We start from the raw sequence: 26,445 nt of genomic DNA on the forward strand, positions 1-26,445 counted from the left end.
TATTTTGAAATCCTTCAGTAGCCAAATGAACAGTTTTCAATTAATCAGTAAACCAAGAACTACAAAGTATGAGAAGAGAGCATGAGTGTAAGCAAGCCTTGTTTACGTTCTGGGTGTGGTGCCATGCCTACAACGCCAGCACCTGGAGGAGGCCAGCAGGTGCCATACACATCCAGACTTGCTGTCCCTCCCGAGAAGAGGCAGGGTGTCTTTCACATTTGGGAGCAAATATAAACCAACATTATAAAATGCTTCAAATAATTAGACACAACTAGTTATTTCTCTTTATTATATCACATAACAAGTGATGTTTCCAGGAGGCAGAGGCAGGCAGGTCTCTGTGAGTTCAATGCCAGCCTAGTCTGGAGAGTGAGTTATAGGGCAGCCAGGGCTACACAGAGAAATTTTGATTAAAAAAACCAAACCAAGAAAACCAAATCCCCTTCCTCAAAAGTGATGTTTGTGTCCACACACTTTGTCACAATGTTCTGTTAACTTTTCCTAAAAAGTTTAAATTAATAAAAAACAAAATGACGATAATTTTCACAGAAGGTATAGAAATGTAGTCAAAATAAATGCACTTCAATCTATGTCTGGTTTTCCTGCTAGTAAGTAGAAAAATGTTAAAGCTGGCTCATAACCATACTTTCCTTTGGTTAAATTTCACCAATGATGGAAGACTGTAGATATTAGAAACACCCATACATGATTATAAAACCTAAAGCTTCCTTCCACACTGACCAACCTTAGGCATAAACTGACCAAAGTTGTAACTACTTTTCAGTAGTATGTGGTGGAGACATACTGCTCTTTCCACACCTACACACAGGGATCTGCCCTCTGACCTAACCTCAGACTCTACAAATAGCAGGATTTCCTGAAGAGTTGTTACTAATCCAACCCTCACCCTTCGCACGTTGACCTTGTATAAGACACAGAGCGTAAATCCCTAAAGCTGTGGGTAGCCCATCCACTTGCTCGCTGGCCTGTGTGATGGTGGTTAACTTCCTTCAGCCTCTGATGGTTAAGCAAACAGGTAAGTGGTCTGTGTGCCCAGAGACTACACGATGGAATATCCATGGTCTCTTCACTGTTAGCCCATGGCATTCAGATGACTTCAGGGAGACAGAGCAGACAGGTGCTCCCTTCAGCTCGAGCGCTCCTGACAGCAGACGGGCATGCAGGACGTGCATGCAATAAACCAGATTCACAAACATGGGCACGCGGTGCTTTCTCACAAGCAGAACCTAGACTTTAGTAGAAAGGTAGTGACTCAGGGAAAAGTACAGAGATGAAGCAAGAGAAGTGACAAACAACTCATCAATCATTCTGTGTGCTAATATAAAAATATGATTAAGTGTTAAAATGGGCACATGAGAGATTGGAGACTAAATCTTCGGGAGTAAAAGAACCAATTTTTTTCCAGTTCAGTTCACATCAGTTACGAGTGGGTTAAAAAAATTAAAAATGCAGGCTCAAATATGTTTAAAAAAAAAAAAAGCCTCAGAGTTACCAACTGTTAGCATTCTGCATCTAAAGGAGACTACTTAGAGTAGGTGTTAGAATAGGTGAGGTGCTGACTGTGGAGAAATTCCCAGGCCTCCCACTCAAGCTCTTCCACTGTTTCAGCTTCTGGCTGACTAGAGAGATGCTGAGAAGAGACCTGAACACCTACCTCAACTATCTTCTAACCACGAGATGTTCTGTGTACCTCTGCAGCTTAGCCCACACTAGTGCACACACTGTGAAGCATCATCTCCATCCATCCCAGTGATCTACATAACAAGTGACTAGTTAACAGTTACAGAACAATCACTCTAAATGTGAACAGGTGAAGCTGGGGTGGGGGGAACAGGGCTCTCATTTCAGTAATGTCAATGTGTAAAAGATTCATGACCATATAACAGAGAATTAAATTCCAGTGTGCCCACACCAGAGGTCTTCACTGCAGAGGATTCTTCACTGCGTGCTTACTTGCAGAAGGGACGGAAAGGGTTACGTCTGTGTTCTCTTTTCATTAGGACCCTCTGGGGTGTGTCCTATGGGCTAAGATAACTACACATATCTAAAAGACAAAAGGGGTGACAACAAGCTAAGATGACTGGATCCAGCCAGACTGGCCCTACACAGGTAGTCACACAGCATCCCTTCCCCACTAGGGGCCTACAGCACGCTAGAAACAACAAGTTGAAAAGGGACAAGGAATACTCCTGGAGTTCTCTGAGCCTAATTCATTTGAACCTGGGAGAAGCTCTGACCTCTAGCTCTCCACGCTAACCTAAGACTCCCAAAGGATCTGGGCATTTGGGAAGCATGCTCTCTCTGCCTCTGGCTCGGAGCCTCGCTGAGAGAGAACTCCCTTCATTTCATGTATGAAGCAAAGGTACACAGGGTGGGATCTTACAAAGTAGGCAAGGAAGCTCAGGCATTGCAATCCTTTGTGATGTAGTCAAAGAGTCACAGTCCTGATTTCTCTACTCTCTCTACCTCATTACTTCTGTAATTATTTTCTACCTTCTGCAATGATCAACAGCATCAGATTTTAAGTGTCGTCATAAAGAAATAGGGCAGCATGCGGGAAACTAGGACTACTTTGATACAACTGTCCATGTGTCAAGCGCATCAAGTCATATTCACTAGGCAGGACAACCCTATGTAAGAACTGCAAGAGCCGCTGCTGTGCTACGGATGTAGGTCACTCAACTGCCAGCTCTCACGGAAGGGAGCCTACCCATGCTCACCCAGCCCTCCCCCTCAGCTCAGGGACAAGGCAGCCAACATAATGCAATGCACACAGGAAAGCTTGACTGGAACACTCATGGCTAACAGGCCAATAAGCAGAGCCTCCCCAGCCAGTAGAGTCTTAGGTACTAGTAACCATTTAAGCCTTACCTGACATGTCTCCAAGCCAGCTGTAGCAGCCACATCCCTCTCTGCGTCAAAAACGTCTTGCCTCAGTTTCCTGAAAGTCCCAAACGGGACAGGAATACAGCCAGATGGCATCCTCAAACTGGGTATGGTCTAGAGTTCCACTGGCAGCAACCTTCCCAGAATCCCACAGTTTGTGTCTGCACATGCACACATGCAGCAGCCCCTCCTCAGGCCAGCTCAGGGTTAGAGGATGGCGAAGTGCTCCTCTGCTCAAAACATCAAGTCCCTGATCTTAACAGTAAATTGTTCACTTTTAAGATTCCTTAGTTCAATAAAGTAATGCTCAAAACTAGAGAGTCCTGAAAGATTTTTAAGGTTATGCTGAATATACCTGAAAACAAAATAGTTACAAAGAGATGTACACACGCAACTTTAAAGTAATACAAATGCTCTGCGGCTACTTATAGGGGTGGTCCGTGCCCCATCACAGACTTCTAGTTCTGACGCCGTTTAATTTTCTTGAGATTCATCTGTGTCTGACTTATTCTACTATATAAACTGAACATTAATTCTTAAAAATTCTTCAAAGATGCTTATTGAATTATTAAAATGTACTGTATTCAAGAAATAGGCAGCTAACAAATTATTCGCTAATACAAAAATGAGGCTTTATGGAATACACACTAGTTAACATTGCAAACTTATTTGTGCAAGATTAAAAAAACAACCTGGTCTTTTCATAAAGATCTGAAACTTGTAATAGTCTTTGGAAATCTAGATTAAACAATTTAAAATAATTGTAGTATTTTAATCAAGAATTATCTCTAATAATAGAAATAGAAAAGCAATTTAGAGAATTCAGACTAAAATGTTAAAATAAATCTCTGGTAGATTGAAGCGCTGCACAGAGCCCTTGCTGCTTTAGAGCTCTCCCTGCTTGCAGTGCTGACCGGGCACCTGAGCACCAAGGCCTGCTGCTGACCTCTCCTGCTGGGGTGTCGGTGTAATGATGCAGCCAGGGAGGCATGGCCATGGGTCTCATCTTACTCACAACACTGCTCTCATCTGTACAATTTATACAAGGTATTTATAACCCTATACATTTTTGTCAATTTAATTATTTTTCTGGTTTTCCCTCCCTCTTACTTTGTCTTAAAAAAGGCATCAGTTGTACGGATACACACGCACACACTGATATACAGAGAATGATTACAACCGCGTGGAGTACACCTTCAGAGCATCTGACAAAGGAGGAAGAACTAGTAGCAGTGGATGAGCAGCAGCCAAACACAGCACAGTTCAACACAACCCATCACCTCTGCTTTCACTCCTCCCACCCCCGTGAGCTGCGCTGTCTTGGTTAACCACCAATGCAGTCCACAGCTCCCTGCAACTTAAGCAGAGGTTTCACAACAAGGAGTTAGAAATGGCCCTGCAGACAAGCACTAGGAAGAGCTGCTCCCACCTACTCAGATGCCAGGTCTCCATCGCTAAGAAGCTAAGTGTCCTACAGGTTAGATGAGTTAAACCTCTGCCCTCCCTCAGCTCTGACAGGAAATACCACAGACCTATGAACCACCCAACTTTACTTTTAGCACAGACCTTATGCGCTAGAAGGGATCTTCCGACCCAAACCCTTTAAAATCTAAGGGGGGTTTGTCATGTCCACATTTAAAATGTTTCAACATTAGTAAGAAAGGATGAATCAACTCACGTCCACTTCACTTTCTTTCCCCAAGAGTGACAACAGCAAGATTAGGGGTTCCATTCAGCAGGTGGCACCACTTCCGGGACTGTGCAGTAAAAAACTAGCCACTTTCTCAAAACACTGGATACCTTAACATACTTATTTTCCTTCAGTTGGCGGAGGGGGGGGGGCAGAATAAGTGTATAGCTTAGTGACAGAATACTTGCCTAACATATATGCAGCCTTGGGCTTGAACCCCAGTCATATAAAAACAAGCAAACAAAAACCTAAAAATTAAAAATTGGTAATGAATATCATTAATAATGCATAGCACAGTAACTTTTTTTTATATCAAACATAAAATATTTACCATTAAGATTTACTGCCTGGTCAATAGTTGACAGTAAGATATGCTGACTAGTCAATTAAAAAACCTGAAGAAATGGATGTTTGAAAACACTGAAGTCACTCTGGCATTTCTATTTGTGCATTAATAGCCATCTTTTCAAACTCAAGAATTCTCTCACTAAGCAGAACCAGGTGTTCAGGCTCCAAGTCACATCTGCACATGCCACACCACATGAGAATAAAAAACATTACCCAGAAATTTATGTTGCTTCTATTACTGTTTTTAAATCACTTTCAGGAATGCGTGCTTCAGCCAATTTGTTTTGATAATTAAAATATGCTAATCCTTAGCTTATTAAGTCTATTGTAAGCCAAAACACCATTAGAAAAACCTGTAATTTTAAAAAGCCAGTAAATAGTTTTCATGCTTAAAATAAACTATTTTGTGTCACAAAATCATTAAACTATCATTACATGACTTAGCACCTTCAAAACTTCCTAAAAGCCAAATTAAGAGTCTTTGCTAAGGCAAAGTCATTGGCGCAGTCTCTAGACCAGCTCTGCAAAAGCATTCTTATTATACTATGCCTGAAAAGTCAACTCTGAGAAAGGTGCTAACTACTTGCTCTTTTTTGTTGTTGTTGTTGTTGTTTTTTCCAAACAAGGTATCTCTGTGTAGCCTTGGCTGTCCTAGACTTGCTCTGTAGACTAGGCTGGCTTCAAACTCATAGTGATCTGCCTGCCTCTGCCTCCCAAGTGCTGAGATTAAAGGCATGCGCCACCACGACTCATAAATGTTGAAACTATGAACCTCTGATGATAGGACCTGTGACCAGAGGGAAGTGAATGAAACTTAGGAATGCAGCTGTAGGCTCTGAAAGGCACCGGAGCCCAAGCTAGCCCTCATCCCAGGACACCTAGGGTTGGGGCTCATGCTTGTAGGTTCAAGGCCACAGACTGTGACCTAACAGACACCCTCCCAAGCCTTGAAGCATATCTGTGAGGAAAAAAGCTAACACAGGGCAATGAGGGTTTTAAACAAAATCATCTGAAAGAAAAGCACAACTCGGTTTTTCTTCTCTCCTCTCAAGAGCGAAGTCATTAGCAAGGTAGGAGGAGAAGGGAAGATGCCATCTGTCATCCCAGCACTGCTGAGAGGACTACCATCTGAGCACGCACACAAGAACTTGACATGATGCACTGGCCTACTTCCAATAGCGCCAGAGAAGGGCCATGTGTCATTACCAGGAAGAAGAGTGGCTAGTCTAGCGTTATTATGCAGGGACAGTAGGCAATTTCTCAGTCAAGTAAGTTAAAATTAATCCAGCCCAGAAGTGCTGATCCATCCTTTTGACACTATGCAAAGAGGTCACCTACAAAATTTGTGCCTGAGAACTGCTAATCAGGTTATAAAGGGGGGGGGGAAATCACAATGCTTTAAGTGTGAGATTTTGTAGGGGGCTGAGGCCTGGACACACCTGCATCATGCTACTCAAACGTGGAACATCTAGACTCCTACAAGTTAGCAGTAACTGGAAAGCACCGATAGCACAATGTGGTTGCAACTGAGCTGAATGCTTTAAAAATTAAACCTCCTGTAATAGTCTCACCTCCTCATTTAAAAAGGCCTTGGCAGGGGGCAGGGTATTGCAACCATAGCACTAGCACATGTGAAGGGAGCCTGCGTTCCTTACAAGGGCAACCCTCACATAGTTCATCAACAATGTGCCATTTGCTTCTGATACAGGCATTAACTAAGAAAGTGCTTTGTGACTGGCATATGGCACTTGTTACTGCTGGTTCTTTCATCAGCACATAATGGTAATTTATGAAACTACACAGAAGCACAGCCTCTTCAAGGAATTCTAGATGAACACCTGACTCATATGTAAATTATGCTTTTGTAAGAGATGTGACCCCCACCTGATAGGGAGAAAAACTCCTATGAGCACATCATTTATATGCACTTTTACACTACCAGATAGTCAGTTTGGACATTGCTTCTCAGTGCAGAGAGCGTTTACTAACTGAACTGAAAAGACCTACAGGAGAAGCCAAATGGAAGGCACCAAATGGAGGGAGACAGGTAGCAAGGGAACGGGCATGTGGGGGAGGGGGGAGGGGGGAAGGAAAACAAGAGAGGGCGGGGCTAGCAGCTGTGTTCCTGCACCACAGGGAACACAAACTTGTTCCTCCAGTTGTGCGCTACTCCAGGCTGAGGCTAAGACAGATGCTCTTCGTTGCAAAGTGAATCATCCAAGTATACAATTTCAGTTCTAATAAATTAAAACAAAACAAACAAAAAAAACCCCACAATGCTTACAGATCTGATACCTGAAACTCACTGGAAAGTTACTCAACTTACCTGGTGCTAAGCCAGCAGTAGCAGGACTTCCCACGGATGGGTGAGAGAACACTTGAGAGAAGGCAGACATATTTGACTGGGACACGTTACTCAGCCTGGAGGTTGATCCTCCTTTAGGTATAAATTCGCTTGCAGTAGGATTTGGTGTCTATTTGAAAATCAAATATAGGAAGTTAACAAACTTTAGGCCCCAAAAGACATTAGACCCTACTAGGTATTATTCTCCAATGTTTTACTCACTAAAAACTTTTACTGAAAGTATTTCAGCCTTTTAATTTCAATACTTCAATATACTAATTAACTTTCTTAGTGGAAATCTGATAATCATATCCAAGGTAAAATTTTTCATGTGAAGAATTTTAACCTCCATAAAATGTAGAATGTGCATGCATCAGTTCTAAACTAACCTTACACAGTTTTAGGAACTAGAGGTTGAGGCTACCTCTAAACTGAGCAGCAAATTTCAAACTTTCATCTTTAAACCACTCCCCAGGGCATGGATCAAAACGGCCTTTCTCTCTAAATTAACCATTTCCTTTACTATAAAGACAAACATTTCCCCCATACAGTGCTACATAGTTAAAAAAACAAAAACAAAACCCACTAAAGCAGATATAAGAAGCGATGGACAAGAGGATCGAAATGGAAAGGCCCTGCTGTGCAGCACCACAGTGACGCATCACAGCACTCACCATGGAAGATTACACGGACAATCTGCTCACAGGGGCACGCAACATAGCCTCCTACACACTCAAGGGGCATGTCACCTTTGGCTTTAAGAACTACTGAGTATTGTAATACTACCTATTAAATGAAAATAGTCAGTTTCTGTCCACTTGGAATTCTTACATAGAAAATTAAAAGATGAACTAATTATTATAAAGCCTACCACAACTTCCTTATTTGATATGGTTATTTTAAGCTGCCAAGCTACGAGTTCAAAGTACTTGATTAGAAAGGGAATAAGGCACAGGCTAAACAAATCACAAACCTAAACGTGCAGTATTAAAGTACAGAAGAAACAGCAAAAGCTGGCTTACTGTGAACACCCTGAAGTCCTTCCTGGGTGAAGTGCTTCCCTGCCTCATCTAAGACGTGACATTCTGAAAGGAGTGGCCAGGCCCAGCTTTCCAAAGAAAATCCCTATTTAATCACATAAAGGTAGACTTAAAAAAAAACCCTACATACCAAAGTTTTCAAAAACCAGTGGATTGCCCAGACTTCTGGAGCAGAAAGCAAGCCAATGAGAGTTGCTGGTACAGCACCTCCCCGTCACAGACAGCCAACAGACACCAAGTGTGGCAGCCCAGCCTGTACCAGTCAACCCCAAACCCACCTTAACAGAGGAAGGCAACAGAAAAGCTGAGTGACACCTATAGGTGTGGTGGCCTGTAATCCAAATACTCAGGAGGCAGAGGCAGGCGGAACTCTGCAAGTTCCAGAACAGCCAGGGCTACACAGAGAAACCCTGTCTTGAAACAAACAAAAAGGGTCCAAAAAACCTAGGAGAAACGGCAACTTCAAGATTATAAGTGTATCGGGGAGACAATAAAATTAAGGTAGGAAAAGTCATATATTTAGTACATTCCTAAAAAATAAAAATTACCCTATCCATCGGGTGTGGTGGTGCATGCCTTTAATCCCAGCACTCGGGAGGCAGAGGCAGGTGGATCGCTTTGAGTTGAGGCCAGCCTGGTCTACAAAGTGAGTCCAAGACAGCCAAGGCTACTCAGAGAAATTCTGTCTCAAAAAGCTAAATTCACCCTATCCATTACTAAGTTCTCCAAGGTAAAAACATTTTACTGAAGTATCTATTCTGAAAGTCAGTATTCTCTGTTGGGAGAGGAAGGTGTATGTGTGTTCTTTGGTATGAGGGATCAGCATCTGCTGTCTGACTGTATCAGCCCTACCTTATGTTTGAAAGGGCTTCTCAGTGTCCCTGACTCAAGCTAAGCGGGCTAGCCAGCAAGCCCCATAGACTCTGCCACTCTATATCGCCAGCACCGGGACCAGAAGACTGGCAATGATGTGGGAGCTGGGGACCCAAACCTAGGTCCTCAGGCTTACTTAGCAAGCACTCCGCCAACCCAACCATCACCCAGCCCCATAAAAGTCTATTTTTAAGGGTCCCCATTAAAAAAAGAAAATGGAGAACAAGGCTCACTGTGCTTAGAAAAAACAATAATCTATCAAAGGGCTACAATAGAAGTTATTAATATTAATGTAACTTAAAATTTTACACACTAAACTACAACCAGCATCAAGCAGCAAAAGGAAAAACAAAAAGCTGCCCACTGTTAAACAGGGGAAAAGAAGGCCTAATCCTCCCTCATCTTTCCTTTCTGTGCCCAGAGGAAGTGGTTTGAGAGTTTGTTTAGCTGTGAGCATTTGAGCTCAGAAATAAATAACAAGCTGAAAAGAACCTAAGAATAAAGCATACACAGGGCCACTGACAGATAACGTAACCGCAGGCAAACAAACAGAAGTGCCATGCTCTCCTCCCCAACTGACAGCAACACACTCACCATGAAGCTCGCTAACTCAGTCACTGCAACAGAAGGATGAGCTCTGACTGGAGAGTGCAAATGTGGCTCCTACACACAAGGAATTACAGAGCTCCAGAAAAGGAAAACCAGGAACTTGGCAGTGAGTGGATGGAACCACAAAGAACTCTACTGAGTGACGTAAGCCCAACTCAGAAGCCCCAAATCCTAACATGGTATCTTTAGACTTCAGTGTTTAACCTGGAAACCAGGAAACTAGCAGGGGCTCTTGGTGTGGGGAGAGTAGAAAGATTTTAAGGGAGGCGGGATAGCAGGACATGGGTGATATGAAGTGGAAAGGAAATAGGGAGGAAGGTGTAAGTGGGAAGGGGATGAAAAGACAGGAGAGAGGGAGCAATAATTAAGTCTGTTTGAAAAAATTGATGTGGAGAGTCATCCTACTTGGAGGACAGTGCTCTTTCCAGAAGCCACAGGTTGCCAAATGAGCCCAATGCCAAGTGTGAGGTAACGAGCCTAGAGCTCCCCCCAGCAATACCGGCTACTCTCACTGCCCTTGGCTGCCCACCAGAACTTGGTAGTTGAGCTACTGGGGAAGGAAAGTCATCAACAGCTATGCCACAGGGACAACAGGCCTGGCACCAGCACAGCAGCAGAGCAGCACCAACGGCCCACCCCACAGGAGGAAAGCCAATGGCTTGGTAAGGAACTCACAATCCACAGAGGAAACCTCACTCACCATGGTACAAACTGCCCTCTAAGTGAGTATCTCTAGCCCTCATCAGAGAAGCGCCTTTGTGTAGTGGATGTACATGGACTCAGAACTGGACACAAGTCAGCGAATACCAGTGACCATAAATAACTTTGTTTCACACCACCTCCTCTTTCGTCTAAGGGTCAAGAGCCAGAGGCTGAAGATGATTGGGGAGGAACAGCGTCTTCTGGACAAGACAGGACCAACGCAGGGCCTCCCCGTGGCTGTGGTAGCTTACTCAAGCCACCCAGCACTGCAGCAGGGACAGGTCCCACGGCTAGCTGAGGGTCTATAGACTGGTGGTGGCTAGAGGGAACAGCCTGCTTTCTTTAGGAGTGTGCTCCCTGTGTTTCAGTGAGCTGCCCAACACCCATCTGTATACAGCCAGCAAAATACTGGACTCTGATTATCTTTTTTAAAAAGGACACTGAGAGGTAGCCACATGGTAGCTCATAACCATCTATAATGTGATCTGATGCCCTCTTCTGGCGTGCAGGTGTACATGCAAACTTAATAAATAAATAAATCTTTTTTAAAAAATACATTAAGGGCTAATTAAGTTAACTATAACTTAGTTTCTGTCCTTCCTCAAATTCCATGGGAAGGATCTCTAAGTACTATCTAAAGTACTTGTTTTAAATACTTATTAAAATATATTTAAGCCGGGCGGTGGTGGCACACACCTTTAATCCCACCTTTCTTTTTGGGGGTGGGGGTGGGGCGGTTTCCAGACAGAGTCTCTCTCTTTGTAGACCTAGCTATCCTAGAACTTGCTTTGTAGACCAGGCTGGTCTCAAACTCAGAGAGATCCGCTTGCCTCTGACTCCCAAGTGCTGGGATTACAGGAATATGCCACCACTGCCTGGGAGTTAGAGAATTTTTTAAATTTGAAATTAAGGACTGACTGTCTTTGACCAAAGGCAGCATCTTACATGATTACAGCACATCTCCAAAATCATAGAATTAAGCCAGGCATGGTGGTACACACCTTTAATCCCAGCACTCGGGAGGCAGAGGCAGGCAGATCTTTGTGAGTTCCAGGCCAACCTAATCTACAAGTAAGTCCAGGACAGCCAGGGCTACACAGAGAAACCCTGTCTTGAAGAACCAAAATCACAGAAATTAGGCCAGGTGTGACCATTTTTAGCTAAACTAAAAACCCAATTGAGTTTCACTAAGTTTTATAGACATTCATTTCACTACATTTCTCTATTTTCCCAAATGCAGAATTTAGGTATGGTATGTTTTTGCTTCCTGTATATTAAAGATACTGTTGCACTATCTGAGCTAGGTGGGGCGCACACCTTTAATCCCAGCCCTCAAGAGGCCAGCTCGGGTGTTATCTCTCCAAGGTGGAGGTCAGACTGGTCTAACATGGTGAGTTCCAGGACAGCAGCCCTACATAATAAAGAGACCCTTTCTCAAAACAAAGAATACTGCAGCACTACATTGGAAGTTTGCATTACTTCCAATGAGGAACATGCTCCCTGAACTCAAAACTGTGTCTTTCTCCCCCAGGACTGTTTGTCTGGTGTAGCTTAGTGCCTCTTTCCTGTTTTGGGGTTGTGGTTCTAGGCTAATTTCATCTATGAGCTTAAACTTTTTAAGAGCTTCAGAAAAAAAATTTTTTTTTTACAAGTCTACCTCTCTTCAGGAGTAACGATCAAGTATATTAAAGCATCTGATGGAGCCTGGTACCACATATAATATCTTGTCTTTAAATTCATTCTTCTACAAACTCTGACCTGCCACCATTCCAGTATTTTTTAAGTCTTTATTGATTTGTTATGAGTTTCACATCATGCACCCCAGTTCCGCTCACCTCCCTATCCCTTCATACCCATCCTTTGCTTTTGCAACCTTCCAACAAAACACACAAACAATAACAACAACAAAAACAAACACAGAAAGCATCTCATTGTGTATGTCACAGTGTGCCCCACAGTGTAGCCCTCTGTCCACACATCTTCACCTGCAAATGGCCATTGCAATGAGTCACTGTTCTGGCTTGAGATCTCTGGCTTTTGTGACACCATCAATACTACTGACTCATCAGGACTCCTGGTTATCCTGCTGTGGTCCTGTGTCGTGGAGACCCTGCAGCTTTGGATCAGCAATTCTGGCCCTTTCACGTGTTTCGGCCATTCACAGATGATAGAGATACTGTGATGGGGCAACTCAGAGCCCTGGATCTGGGCCTGGGTGGTAGCTGCACACCCCACCAGGTCTCCCTTATTCATACCACCAGAGCGAGCTCTCTAACACTGCTCCAGCTAGGCCACCAGCAGGAGGCAGATCAGCTCTCCTGCACCTACACCTCCAGAGTCAGCTCCACTGGGCTGCCCAGTTAAGATGCAGGGTTCACTCTCCCAAGTGCTGCAGCCTGTGAGGGGCTAGGCCAAATCTCCTGCACTCTCTCAGGACTGGCTCACCTGTGCCCCCGCACCAGGGCCAACCCTACTGTGCTGCAGAGGGGAGGCACGAGGCCCACTCTCAAGAGTGCTGCAACCAGAGGCAGGCAGGACCAGCTCACCCGCTCTCATTACCCTGGGGTCAGGCTCTTGGAACTGCCTCAGGCCAGGTGAGGGGCAAGAGGGTGGGTGGAGGGCATCACCATTCCCACCCACCCCACCCCACCCCCATTAGAGCCACCTCAAGGCAGAGGAGTGGCAGATACAGCTCTCCTGCACCCCAGGCCTGACCAGTGCCAGCTCTATTGTACTGCCCAGATGGGGTACAAGGCCTACTCTCCTGAGTGCTGCAGCCAGCAAGGGGCATGGCCAGCTCAGCCAATGCTGCAGACAGTGAGGGGTACGGGGAAAGGCATCACCCCTGCACCCACAGCACTTCATGGCAGAGCCAGCTCTTCCATGTTCTCACCTTTGAGGCTGGCTCACCTGTGCCCTCACTATCAAGGTCAGCTCTAGTGTGCTGCCCAGGCAAAGGGTGGGGCCTGCTCTCATAAGCTCATGACCCTGTGGGCCTCTGTGCCTGCACCACCCCACAGATAAGTGGTAGAGTTAGCTGTTCCTCTTGGGGCCATTCATCACATCCCTGCTGCCAGGACCAGCTCCACTACGCTATTGGCACTAGGCACAGGGCCCAGGCTACCGAGTTCTGCCACAGGTGAGAGACGGGGCCAGCTCTCCAGAGCACTGCATTCAGTAAGGGGTGGAGCCAGTCCTGCACAGCCCTGGACATCTAGGTGGTCCCCTGCAGCTGCCCCGACCAGGTACATGCCCGTGTTTTCTAGTGGCGATATGAGCCATGGACCCACACATGGTCCTCAGCGGCAGCTCAGGCTGGGACCTCCTCATGGCCCCAGGTGGAGGGGCTGGCCACTCACAACAGGCCACTCCTCTCCACCCTCAAGTCTCCAGCTCCAGCTCTCTTCAGAAAAGGAACACAATAAATGGAAAAGATAAACCAAAGGCTAACCAAAGTCTTCAAGGCTACATTTCCACAAGATTTTTTTCTTTACTTAATGATTTTTGCTATTTCTCCTTGTTTAAATCATATCCAAATATGGCTAATTTTAGATTATCAGAATCTAATAAACTGCTGTGTTATTCAAGCCAAGTCTACCACTGAAGTTAAATGCAGTATCTAAGTACTATTGCTGTGGTGCAGTGTGCTTGATATTGCGGCCTGTGACACTTTCTGAAGCCAACTAAGCTCTCCGAATAAACAGCCCAGCAGGAGAGGACACTGATGACTGCAGGGTGAAGGCTCAGGGTTTCCATGAGGTCCCTGCCGCTGCTCTTTTGAGGGACGATCTTAGGGGAACTGTCATATGAACGCTGGGCCCTGCCAATGAGCACCAGTTAGGACTACAACAGAGAAAGATGGGAGCTGCTGGCTCAGTCCATGGACTCTGTCAAAGCACCCAATTCCCTCAGGGAGGACACTGGTGAAACCACATCATTTCCAGTGTTCCCCAACCCCATAGGTGGGCTGCACTTGAGAACAGTTTGAGATTATGTCTCAAAATGAGAAACAGCATGCCCTAGGAGGTTAACCTCTAACAAGTAAAGCCAAGGAGAAAAATGATACAAGTCAAAAATACTAAGTTTAAGCAAGCATCTTCAATCATCTGCTGTTGTTGCTGTTAGCTTCTGTTTCCGTGAGACAGGGTCTCAAGAAGCCTAGGCTGGTCTCAAACTTCTGACATAGCCAAGACCAGTCTTGAACTCCTGATCCTTCTGTCTTCACCGCTAAGTGCTGGGATTTCAAGCAAGGGCCATCGTGCTTGCTATATTGCAATGCCACTCTTTTAATTTTCAGAAGTTGCTCCCGTAGGCTCATACGATGTATGCTTTGTCACCTGGAACTGGAGCTCTCTGTAAGGATTAGGAGTTGTGGCCTTGTTGAACAAAGTGTGTCGCTAGGGGTAGGCCTTGAGGTTTCAGAAGCCCATGCCAGGCCCACGCCCTCTCTCTCTACCTACCATTAGGATGTAGCTCTGAGTTACTGCTCCAGTGCCACACCTGCCTGCCCATGCTACCCACTGTGATGACAGTGGACCAAGCCTCTTTTCTAAGAGCTGCCTGGGTGACGGTGTCAGTGACTGAGAAGTAAGTAACAGGGACTCCTCTCTGTTAGCCCCTCCAGCTTCTCCTTAACACACCTATATTCACTCTGCTTTAGGAAAAACAAAAACAAAATAGCAAAGAACCACCAGTAGCGATCGGGCAATAAGCGTGTGCAGTTCCAAAAACTATGTGGACTGGTGCATTTCTAACTAGCAAGGATAGCAGGTGCATGATGTGCGGAACAGAAGTAAAACGTAGGCGGTGGTCAGGTGCTGTGTTTTAAAGTGGCTTGCTCATGCTTAATAAAGAGAAGAAGCTGAGTGTGAGGATCACCACTAAACTGTTAGCAAAGCATGCATGCCTCTAGAGTGTGAGAATGCTAAAAGCATCTGTAACATCCTTTAACTTCTCTCATGTGTAAGTATTTTCAAAACCACGCATACTTAAAAGGTGGTTTAAGAGTGTAATTCACAAAGCCACTCGTACCACTTTCTTTTATTTGCACACCTTTGCTAGACAGCGGTAGTCCCATACCACTGCGCATACAGTCACAACAGCGTGCGTGAGGCCAGCAGCATCACTGCACAGATGAACGAGCGCGCTCGCCATCTCACAGCAACCACAAAGCATGCAGTCTAGCTCACTGCCAGAGGGCTTCTCAGTACTGTCATCCAGGATGCCCATACCCCAGACTCACAGGAGAACAATGTTTCTTCTGCAATAACCATGTGACCCTTCTACCCACAGTGACCCACAGTTAACCCTATGTGCCTCAGTCCACAATAAGCAGATTTATTTAAAAGCATTTTTCCTAACCAAGAAGTCATCCACATTTAACCTCAAAATACATCAAGATTTTCAATTTTTTCCACAATGATTATTTTGTCATTAACTGTACCAAGGAGAAAGTTAACAAAATATACAGCGCTCTACATTTCAGGATTTACAGGCTGACTATGCAGCCAGCTAGTGCTCACTATCAGGGTTCCGTCATTCACAGCACATGAGCCATTCTGGGCTCTGTGGCGGCACTGAGGATACAGATATGGTACAGTGCTCCTAGGCTCGTGGGACAGACCTTCTCAGATAAGCGAACACTTTCCAAGTGGAGGTCTACAATCCCAAGCATCTCAAACAGTGTAAATACCTACACGGTGACTCCTACAGCTGGCCTAGACGGCTGTGATAAGTAGTACAGCAAGGTCTAGGAAAAAGCAGGTGTCTAACGGTATGCAGGTAAGCCCTAAGACGACAGTGTGGTTTGAATAACAAACAAACCAAGATGGACAAAGAGTACACCACATAACGAGGCAGGGAAGGCTGGGCAGGAGAGTCAGGCTGCCTTTTTACAGAATCTCAATGTGTCTTCCTAACAACAGACCAATCAGAGAGCAAAGATGAGAACAGCAAGATCAGATCACAGGGAGGTGTGTCAGAGTGAGACCAAAAGCAGGAGCAGGGTGAGAAGCGATCAGGAGCAGTGAACATGAAGGAAGTTAGAGTTCTTAGAGAAGGAGGCCATGGCAGATGAGGCCAGCGGAGTCTAGAGACCATCAGTGGACACTGACCGTATTAATAACCAAGCCATGTGCACAAAGAGCTGCTTATGAGTGTGTACGTTGTACCTGCCAAAAGGGAGAATATGTGGTAAGCAGTTTTTTTTAAAAAACATATTCAGCTAGATGCTATAAACAGCTAAAAGAGTGACTACAGGAGCTAGGTGTGTTGGTGCACAACCTCTAGTCACAGCACTCAGGGAGGCAGAGGCAGACAGATTGCGTTGAGTTCAAGGCCAGCCTGGTCTACAAAGCCACACAGAGAATGCCTGTCTGGAAAAAAAGAGCTGGAAGAAAGGGTTTGGGAACCAAATATGAATAGAGAGCAAGTCAAGTAACAGAGATGTGTGAGATCATCAAAGGGCTCTATGAGGAATCAAGAGCAACAAGTAGGGCAGAAAGAAAAAAAAGTATGTGCAATTTTAGAGGAAAAACTTACTGGTGCAGCCAAGTCACATGCCACAAGCATGGCTGCAGCTACAGTAAGCGCATCTTTCTCTCTCTCTGCCCTACTTGTTGCTCTTCTTCACGGTCAATCCACATGACTGCAATGAGTGGTGGGTGACAGTGCCACCGACACAGCCACCACCACAGCTACTTTAGTTGCCCTCCTCTGCAATCAGCACGGCTCTACTTTCCGTGGTCTGCTCTTCATCAACTTGGCATTTCAAAACCCTTCCAATTCTGCCACTAGCTCCTTTTTCTTCCTCACAGCTGCATACAGAGGGCAGGATGCTGGAGATGGCCATGCCCGGGAGCGGCGCCATCTAAGCACGCCCTCTGCAGCTGAAGCCCCAGCGGGCAGACATGGAGCTGCGGGTCCTATATTTGTCCTGCTGGTTTTCAGTCTTGCACTGGTCCAGTTTTTCTGGGCTCTGCTCCCATTTTTTCCTTTTGAAATGGAAGTATATGTTCTATGCCACTGTGCGTTGAAAGTATATAATTTGTTTTCTGGTTTTATTTTTTTTTAAAAACAATACAGCTAAGAGATCATTGTGTCAAAAGAGACTTTGGGCTCTTTTGAACAATGCTGAAATAGATACTATGGGGACATCTAAAATTAGACTTGCACCCATCTGCAGCACGATATGGTCACGCCTACAGGGAACATGGGGAGAGCGTAGTGATCTGAACAAGGAATGTTCCACTACAGCAGTGTTTCTCCTCTTCCTAATGCTGTGATCCTTTAATACAGGTTCCTTGTGTTGTGGTGACCCCAATCGCTAATTTTGTTGCTCCTCCCTAACTGTAACTTTGCTATTATGAATCATAATGCATTTTGCTGATATGCAGACGGTCCTAGGCGGCACCTGTAACAGGACTGTCCAATGCTCCCCCCACCATCATCAAAGAGGTGGAGACCCACAGGTCAAGAACCTATGCATGCCAGGCTCATGTGCTAGAACATGATGTGGTTGTCGTTTAAGGGTGGTGTTTATAGAACCTTTAGAAAGTGGACCCTTTGATAAAGGCAGTACGTTACTAAGGGCAGGCTTTCAAATGCTATAGCTTTGTCACACTTCCGGTCTCTGCTTCCATGTGTGTGGATAAAATATGCTATGCTTGGCAACTAACATGTCCTCTTCATCACTGATGTACTGTGCCCCTCTACAACCATGAGCCAAAATGCATCTTCTCTACTAAGCTGCTTGTGATCACGGTATTTTGCCACAGAAACAAGAAAGTAGCGAGTACAAACACCATTCACTGCTGGCCGGCAGACAGCCTTGTCAAAATTATTTTCAGGTGAGCGGTGAGTGAATACTTTAGCTGTGGGACGAATGAAAGGCATCAAAGCAGCCCACACCTTCATGTAGGAACTTGTCCCCGATTCTGCTGCACAGTTGCCGGAACATATCAACCCTTTCCTTATGTGGGGTCTTTTTCTGGTTACCGGGTTAATCAAAGATAAACCAACGTGACGCATTTATATGGTGGAAGATCTTCATGCAGGAAGAGGTTATGTACAAACTGAAAAGTCAAGTAAGAGGATTGCCAACAGTACAGAGAGATTCCACGGCACGTCCAAGGAGAGAACACACAGCCACTGCAACAAAGGGTCTGAATAACAACTTCACAGGTCATCACTTAACAGGAAACAGCAACTTGGGTAAGTTCAGGAAATGAACTGGGAGAGGTGACGAGAGGGTGTGAGGGTGCACACAGAGAGCTGTGCGCTCACTTTAGGTCACTGCAGCTACACTGTGGTTCTACAATTCTCCAGAATCCCAAGGAACCCTAATCTAATAGTATGTAACTTAGTATAAACAATCAAAGCCTTGTACTTATTAATTCCAATCTATTCCATCAAAATCCACAAGTTCCCAGTCCTGGGCCCTAAGGACTGGAGCCCAGCACTCCGCAGCACTAGAGCCCAAGCCTACCTAAGGACTTTCCAAAGCTCCCTGAGCAGCAGGTGGAAAAGGGCAGTCACAGGGGCCTGTGATCCACGAGGTGGGATGTGAGCCTTCTCATTAATAAGTGTCAACAGGGTAAAATGACATCAAAGGAGACGCTGACAGGCGGACAATGAGCTCGTGTGGGTCCTCTCAGGAGCCCAACAGCTGCCGCGCATGCACCCTTCCTACGTAGCCACAGGACAGGACTGTTCACATCTCCAGCCTCTCATTATTCTCACAAAACTAAAGATGCGAAAGGCAAGCTTTTCCAAAATAAGTTTCCTAAGCGTTTTTCTGGTTTTTTAAAGGACTTTAAAACAAACTTTTGAAAATATTCAAGTCAGCATGAGGATGGCAGCACCCTAGAACAGCAAGGTCGCTGCGCTCTCTAGACAGACTGACGCAGTCACAGCCCAGAGAGCGCCCAAACAAGCCAGGCGAAGGCCAGCTTCAGCTGGGCAAGGAAGCACAGCTGGAAGGAGGAGCCTTCGTATTCGCTGCATGCTTGGAGCACACGATAAAGCTTCTGACGAATCCTTAGTCAGGTGGAAGGAGCTGAGGGAGCAGGCACACATCCACACCTGCAAGCCAACACCCATCCACATAAATATTCTAGAAACTAAAACAGAGCAGACAGGGATGGAGAATGAGACCAGTGTCAGCTTCTGGCCTCCACCAGCACAGGGTAGTGTGTGTGCTCAAGCCTGGGCAGGCATGAGTGAATTATGACACACACATCTATATACACAAATGGTTTTACAGTAACTACTACAAAATTACACATACTGCTCAGTAAAAGTCAACATAACATTTTAAAATGACCAAAATAGTCTCTAAGAATTAAACAATTATTTAATTTTTATTTTTTTTAATCTTTTAAGATTTCTTTTATTTATTGTATATGAGTGCTTTATCTGAAGAAGAGGGTATCAGGTCACACTATAGATGGTTGTGAGCCACCATGTGGTTGCTGGGAATTGAACTCAGGACCTCTGGAAGAGCAGGCAGCGCTCTTAACCACTGAGCCATCTCTCCAGCCCCAACAATTATTTAAAGTGTAGTTTTCAAGGAGTTCACAATCCAGTGGGAAAGGACAAGCACTTTATTTTTACTTTTTTAATTCTTCAAAAACCAGAATAACTTTTAACTAAGAAGTCCTAAAGAAACAGTGAGCTCTACCTGGTTCCTCCAAAGGCCTGGACAGTGCTCACGTGAACGGAGCACTGGCACATCTCCTGAGAGAAAAGAAGTGTTTCCAGGCTCCACTTACAATGTTACAAGGTAACAGACATGCAGACTCAGCTACATGCTGCAGAGAACGTAGTGTGAGAACCACTTCCCTCCCAAGAAAAGCGAGATACAGTGCAGAGATGGGAGAAATGGCCAAAGGGGGGGCAGCACAGATCTCACACTGTCCAGACACTGTGTGAAAAGTCTAGGCTAGGCCAGAAGTCATGAGAACGAAAATGAGAGGTACTGCATGCAGGCAGCTGTCAGAGAGCTGTGACAAGAGTAGGCGGGATATACGGTAGGAGAATCAATCTCAGGGCTTAGAAGATCTTGATTAAATTAAAATTGGGCTTGTCTACAGCAGCTCTCCATTTGCCCATTGGCAAGAACACAACTGCTATACTTAGTAAAACAATAATGCAAGTGAACTACAGTAGTTTTCATCCCCTAAGAAGTGGGGCTGTGTGCATGCTACTAGAAGGCGAACAGTGAGTTCTGCCAGGGGTCGTTGCTCAAACCTTTAATCCCAACAGCACCTGCACTGCGCACCCATCTCCTAAATGCCCCACCAGTGCTGAGTACACAATCTCACTGCTCAGCCTGAATAGGTTCAGGGTGAGGACAACAAAAGGATGAGCAGACAAAGAGGATTACAGAATATAAGACTTTTGTTTTAAGGAATAATAAAGAAGCCAGGGCATGGTGGCACTGGCCTTTAATCACAGCACTTGGGAGGCAGAGACGTAGAGGTCAGCCTAGTCTACACAGCCAATTCAAGGACAGCCAGAGTTACACAATAAAGAGACCTTGCCCCCGCCCCCAGGAAAATGACAACAACAATAATAAACGAATTAATTAAAGATTAAGAAAGGAACAAAGCAATACAAGTCTCAAGGCTGTCATTCACTAACCAGTTTGGTCAACAAAATCCATGTCAGACAGCACAAAGAGAAGCTGAAAACCCCTGAAGAAGGTGGTGAGAACTGCAGGACTTAGCTGAGTTGCTCAAGCCTGTGGTCCATGTGTACTTCACACAGGACAGCTTCTCCAGGTCGCAAGACTCTCGCACAAGAACGGAGAGAAGGAAACATGAAGAAAAAGCTTTACACTGGTGTACGAAGACCTTGAAGACAAACTCAATTCAGTTAGCAAGAAACACTGAGGCAGAAAAGACAACCGAAGTGCCAATGCTGGGCTGCTCTGAGGCCTGTGATTGCATCGTGTATGTTATTTACCTCTTGAATATTTTTTGGAGATCTCATTAAAAGGCAGTATTCTAGGCAAGCACGGTGGCACACGCCTTTATTCCCAGCACTCAGGAGGCAGAGGAGGACTGCTCTCTGAGTTCCAGGCCAGCCTGGTCTACAAAGTAAGCCCAAGACAGCCAGTGATACACAGAGAAACCCTGTTTCGGAAAACAAACAAACAAACAAAAAAGGGCAGTGTTCTGTCCTAGAGTAGTGGTTCTCAACCTCCCTAACCTTTGACCCTTTGGTGCAGCTGTTCCTGTTGTGGTGAGCGCACTATACAATTGTTTTGGTGCTACCTCACAGCTGTGATTGTGCTACTGTTACAAATCCTAATGCAAGTATCCAACACGCAGATGGTCTTAGGTGACCTCCAGGCTGAGAACTGCTGCTCTACAGCCTTTTCTCACACAGAGAAAACCTGATAAACCTGACCATGTGGAGAAAAGAAAAGGTCAACTTCAAGACAGGAAACGTGTTGATGATCATCATTATTGGTCAGGGGTGTCTGCACTTCATCCTCAGCTGGTCAGGGAGGAGGAAGAGAAGGGGGAGGGGGAGAGGAAGAGGTGGTGGCGTCGGCGGCTACTTATAACACAGAGAACTGGTGATGAGGAGGCTGATGGCCAAGAGTGTAAAGTAACCAGATGCAGAAGACAGCTGTCAGTCTTGAAAGATTCAGCACCACTGGCTAATTAAATAAAGATGGGAAAATCTAAGCAGAGCACGGGGCTGAAAAAGATAAAAGCAGCAGCCAGATAGGATAAGAGACAAACAAGAAACAGAAGCCATCTGACAAAATCCTCATGGAAATCTTAGTGGAGAGGGGGCCTGGACGAGAAAAATACTAAACACACTTAATTTAGAAACACTGGCTGGGCAGGCATAAGTCAGAGACTACTAGTTAGGGAGTGGTCTGCCGTGCTGATTCTGGAATAACTAGTTTCTTTCAAAGCAGGAATAGCCCTTATGCCTTCTCATATTACATCACCATAAATCTAAAATGGTCACTACAGAAAATAACTCCTGACTGCTGAGACTGTCATGTCAAGGGAGTGTAACAGCCTTTCCAGCTCTGTCTTCACTGGGAAGGTGTTTTTACCAACGTCATAAACTTGTATTTATAATGTCCTTCACTTAAGTCTGGAGAGATGGCTCGCATGGGTTAACAGCGCTGGTGCTCTTCCAGAGAATCTGGGTTCCATTTCCAGTACCCACAAAAATAGGTCTCAATCATCTGTAACTCTGGTTTTAGAGTCTCCCAATGCCCCCTTCTGGCCTTCCAGGGCACTGCAAGCACACAGTACATACACATACATGTAGTGAAAACACACTTCTTTTTTTTTAGAATGAAGGGACTAGAAAAGATGGCTCGTGGGTGAAAAACATTTGTTGCTCTTAAGACAGACACAAGTAGCCGGGCGTGGTGGCGCACGCCTTTAGTCCCAGCACTCGGGAGGCAGAGGCAGGCGGATCGCTGTGAGTTCGAGGCCAGCCTGGTCTACAAAGCGAGTCCAGGACAGCCAAGGCTACACAGAGAAACCCTGTCTCAAAAAGACAAAAAAAAAAAAAAAAAAAAAAAAAAAAAGACAGACACAAGTTTGGTTCTCAGCATACAGATGAGGGCTCACAACCATCCACAATTCCAAGGAAAACAGCTCCAAAGGTACCAGATACACACGTGCGTGCACGTGTACGTACACACACACACACACACACACACACACAGTGAATGTACACTCAAACGATAGAGATGTATTACAAAAAAACAACAAAAACAAAAACCTTCTGGACAAGACTTCTAGCCACTTTACTCATGTACTCAATGCAGCCATGTCCACAAGCCTGGACCTATTAACACTTATTTCATCAGAGATTAGGAAAGGGTTCCCCATTCCTTCCTGGGAAACTACTGGCAGTTAGTGGTTGCTTGGGAAATGAGTGTCACTGTCTTCAGCGACAGGGCCACTGAGCAGTAGAGATATGGCAGTAAGTGACCACCACCCATGCTCACACAAGAACCCCAGGCAAACACACTGGCTCCCAACCCAACAAGACATGGAAGTAGCAGGGAAGGAGGGATTCCATGGAAGAAGAGATGAGACAGGAGTAACAGCAATTCAAAATTCACTACAGACATGCAAGAAACCATCAAACAACAAACGAAAATTAATTAAATTGCCGGGTGAAGTTGTGTACACTTCACTCAGAGAGCAGCGAGGCGGAGGCAGGTAGATCTCTGTAAGTTCTAGGCCAGCCTGATCCAGGACAGCGAAGGTTACACAGAGACACCCTGTGTGGCGGGAGGTGGGGGTGGGGTGGGAGGGTGAGGATTAATTAAACTAAAAACAAAGCCTCAAGACAGAGGTGTTATTGATAATTTTTAATTTGTTTTTAGAAGTGAGGGAAAAAACCCAAGGTGTTACATTAAGATCAAGACATCAAAGATATGATCAAAATCTCAGATGATTTGATGTCACTTCAATAGAACACACAAAAGGGGGGGGGGGGCCTAGCTTTGCAAGTGGTACAAATGATATCTAAGCTGTAGCCCACACCTAGTAAACTCTCTAGTCACTGGCATTCTCAAAAGGAAGTTTCCTAGCAGGAGTTCAGCTACACAACTGTGTAAACAACTACACTTTTATCACAGGTAGAAATACTAGAAGAGGCACTGAGTCTGAAAAGCATGGATTCCACCCTCTACTAACTGTTTAGACTATGTTACTTAGCCTCTCTCAAGATGGGTATGCTGAACCAAAGCAACATAGGTAAAACCAGAGTATAGATCAAGTTTACCACTATAAGATATAGATTATAAATAAAATATGAGCAAATTTCTTAATTAAAACCTAATCTTGGGGCTGGAGAGATGACTGCTCTCTCAGAGGTCCTGAGTTCAAATTTCAGCAACCACATAGTAGCTCCAACCATCTATAACGAGATCTGATGCCCTCTTCTGGCCTGCAGGTGTACATGCAGGCAGAACATTGTGTAATAAAAGAAATCTTTAAAAACAAAACAAAACTCATCTTTTAAAAAATGAAACAAAAAGGCAAATAATGAATCTGACTATACATTTGTTTAAAACTAGCCAGGCACAGTGGCATACATGCCTGTGATCCCAGCACTCGCAGAGTTGGGGGCAGAGGCAAGCAGATCTCTTGTGAGTTCTAGGCCAGCCTGGTCTACAAGGAGTTCAGGACAGCCAAGAAAGACTACACAGAGAAACCCTGTCTCGAAAAACCCAAGTAAATAAATGAAAACTTTTACATCAAAAATATAAAACCATATTAAAAGGTCCCCAACTGGCATGAGCCTCATTTCTATGGTAGAAAAACAAGAGTACAGGGGCATGGCCAGACTTTAGAAATCCATCAATCTAATAATGAGACCGGATAAGTAGGCATCAGTAATTCAGCATGCACCGGTGAGCAGCATTAGGTGTTTTCAAGCTTGTAGAGTTGGGAGAACATTTCCATGTCCAACAAAAGCAACTATGTGAAACATAAAGTGACGCCTCAGAAACATGTTAGCTCAGATGACACTGATTGAATTTGTCACACATTAATAAAAAGTTGTATTTACTTGTTTGTTTATTTAAGAGGGTGTGGGACACCCTGAGCACCCAATGTGGGTGACGAGAACAAACTCTGACCATCTGAAAGGGTGTGTTTTCCCCCCCCAAGACAGGGTTTCTCTGTGTAGCCTTGGTTGTCCTGGACTCGTTTTGTAAACCAGGCTGGCCTCAAATTTGCTGCAATCCACCTGCCTCTGCCTCCCGAGTGCCACCACACCCAGCTTTGAAAGGACATCTTAAGGAACCATCTCTCTAGCACCAACGCAGTGTTTTCACTAGCAATTTAAAGAATCACAACTTGAATTCACATTCTTTTACTAACCTACGGTTTTCTACCTCCACCAGAAAACAGTACTTCAGGACAGTCCGTGGGACACACAACAGTGGTTGCAGAGATGAGAAAGACCCTGAACCTGGACCCTGACATTGTCCCCCCTCACAATCTCACCCAGCACACTCTCAGGGTGCCTTTTTAAAACTGCAAATAGTTATAATAACCCAAACAAAATAGCTTTTCCTAGAGGTCTCAGACAAGAAAATGTCATTAAAGCTCTATTGGCATTCATAATTAACATATTCAAAACCTTTCAACAAAATTATTCCAAGTATATGATTTTGTGAAAAACTCTCGTTGGTTGGTTTTCTATAACTTTGAAGCTTCAGTTAGGGCAAATACCATGTTTTGCAATATTAATTGGAATAATTTATTCTTGTGCTAAAGGCAACATAGGTATTGCTATTATACTAACATTATAGACTAAAACACTGTAGGACCAAATTTAAAAACAGAAATGAAACCAAGTTATTAAGTTTGTAGTATTTGCATACAGAATGTGGAATTTGAAGCTAAGAATACATTTTAAATACTAATCCATCCAAAATTTGAAAGGAAAAACATATTCCCTAAAGTTATGATTAATGGCACTATCCATATCATATAACAACTCCCAATTTATAAGAGTGAAAATATAAGCCAGGCAATGGTGGTGCACGCCTTTAATCCCAGCACTTGGGAGGCAGTGGCAGGCAGATCTCTGTGAATTGGAGGCCAGCCTGGTCTACAGATCCAGTTCCAGGACTGGGTGCGGTCTTGGGTTTCATTCCCTAATACCAAGAAAACAAAAACAGAAGCAAAAACTTCAAATAACAAAACTGAAAAGGGAAAGGTAATATAAAATCTGAGAACTCCAAGCTGGCAAGAAGGCTCAGTGGATAAAGAAAGGTGCTTGCTGCTGAGCCTGAGGGTCAGAATCTGACTCCTGGGCCCATAGGGTGGGCTTCACGGGTTGTCCTCTGACCTACACATGTGCCCCGAAACACACAGATGCACAGACATGAATACATGTGCAGCACATGCACATCAGTGCAAAAACAA

General features: G+C 44.8%; 1 protein-coding gene across 9 annotated transcripts in view; it reads right to left on the reverse strand.

The window, feature by feature from the left end:
- Positions 1-26,445, reverse strand: part of PAN3 (poly(A) specific ribonuclease subunit PAN3) — a 106,017-nt gene that overhangs the window by 47,142 nt on the left and 32,430 nt on the right. For 8 of the 9 annotated variants that reach the window (XM_084761739.1, XM_084761738.1, XM_084761737.1 and 5 more), the window contains one exon: positions 7,272-7,419. In XM_084761739.1, coding sequence (XP_084617865.1) covers positions 7,272-7,419 — 148 coding nt within the window. Of the gene's footprint in view, positions 1-2,892; positions 3,703-7,271; positions 7,420-26,445 lie in introns of those variants that run through there. The other variant, XM_084761743.1, reaches the window with a different exon arrangement.

The sequence above is a fragment of the Acomys minous genome (assembly GCF_964271855.1).
Source record: "Acomys minous genome assembly, chromosome: 16".
In the NCBI taxonomy this organism is placed as follows: Eukaryota; Metazoa; Chordata; class Mammalia; order Rodentia; family Muridae; genus Acomys; species Acomys minous.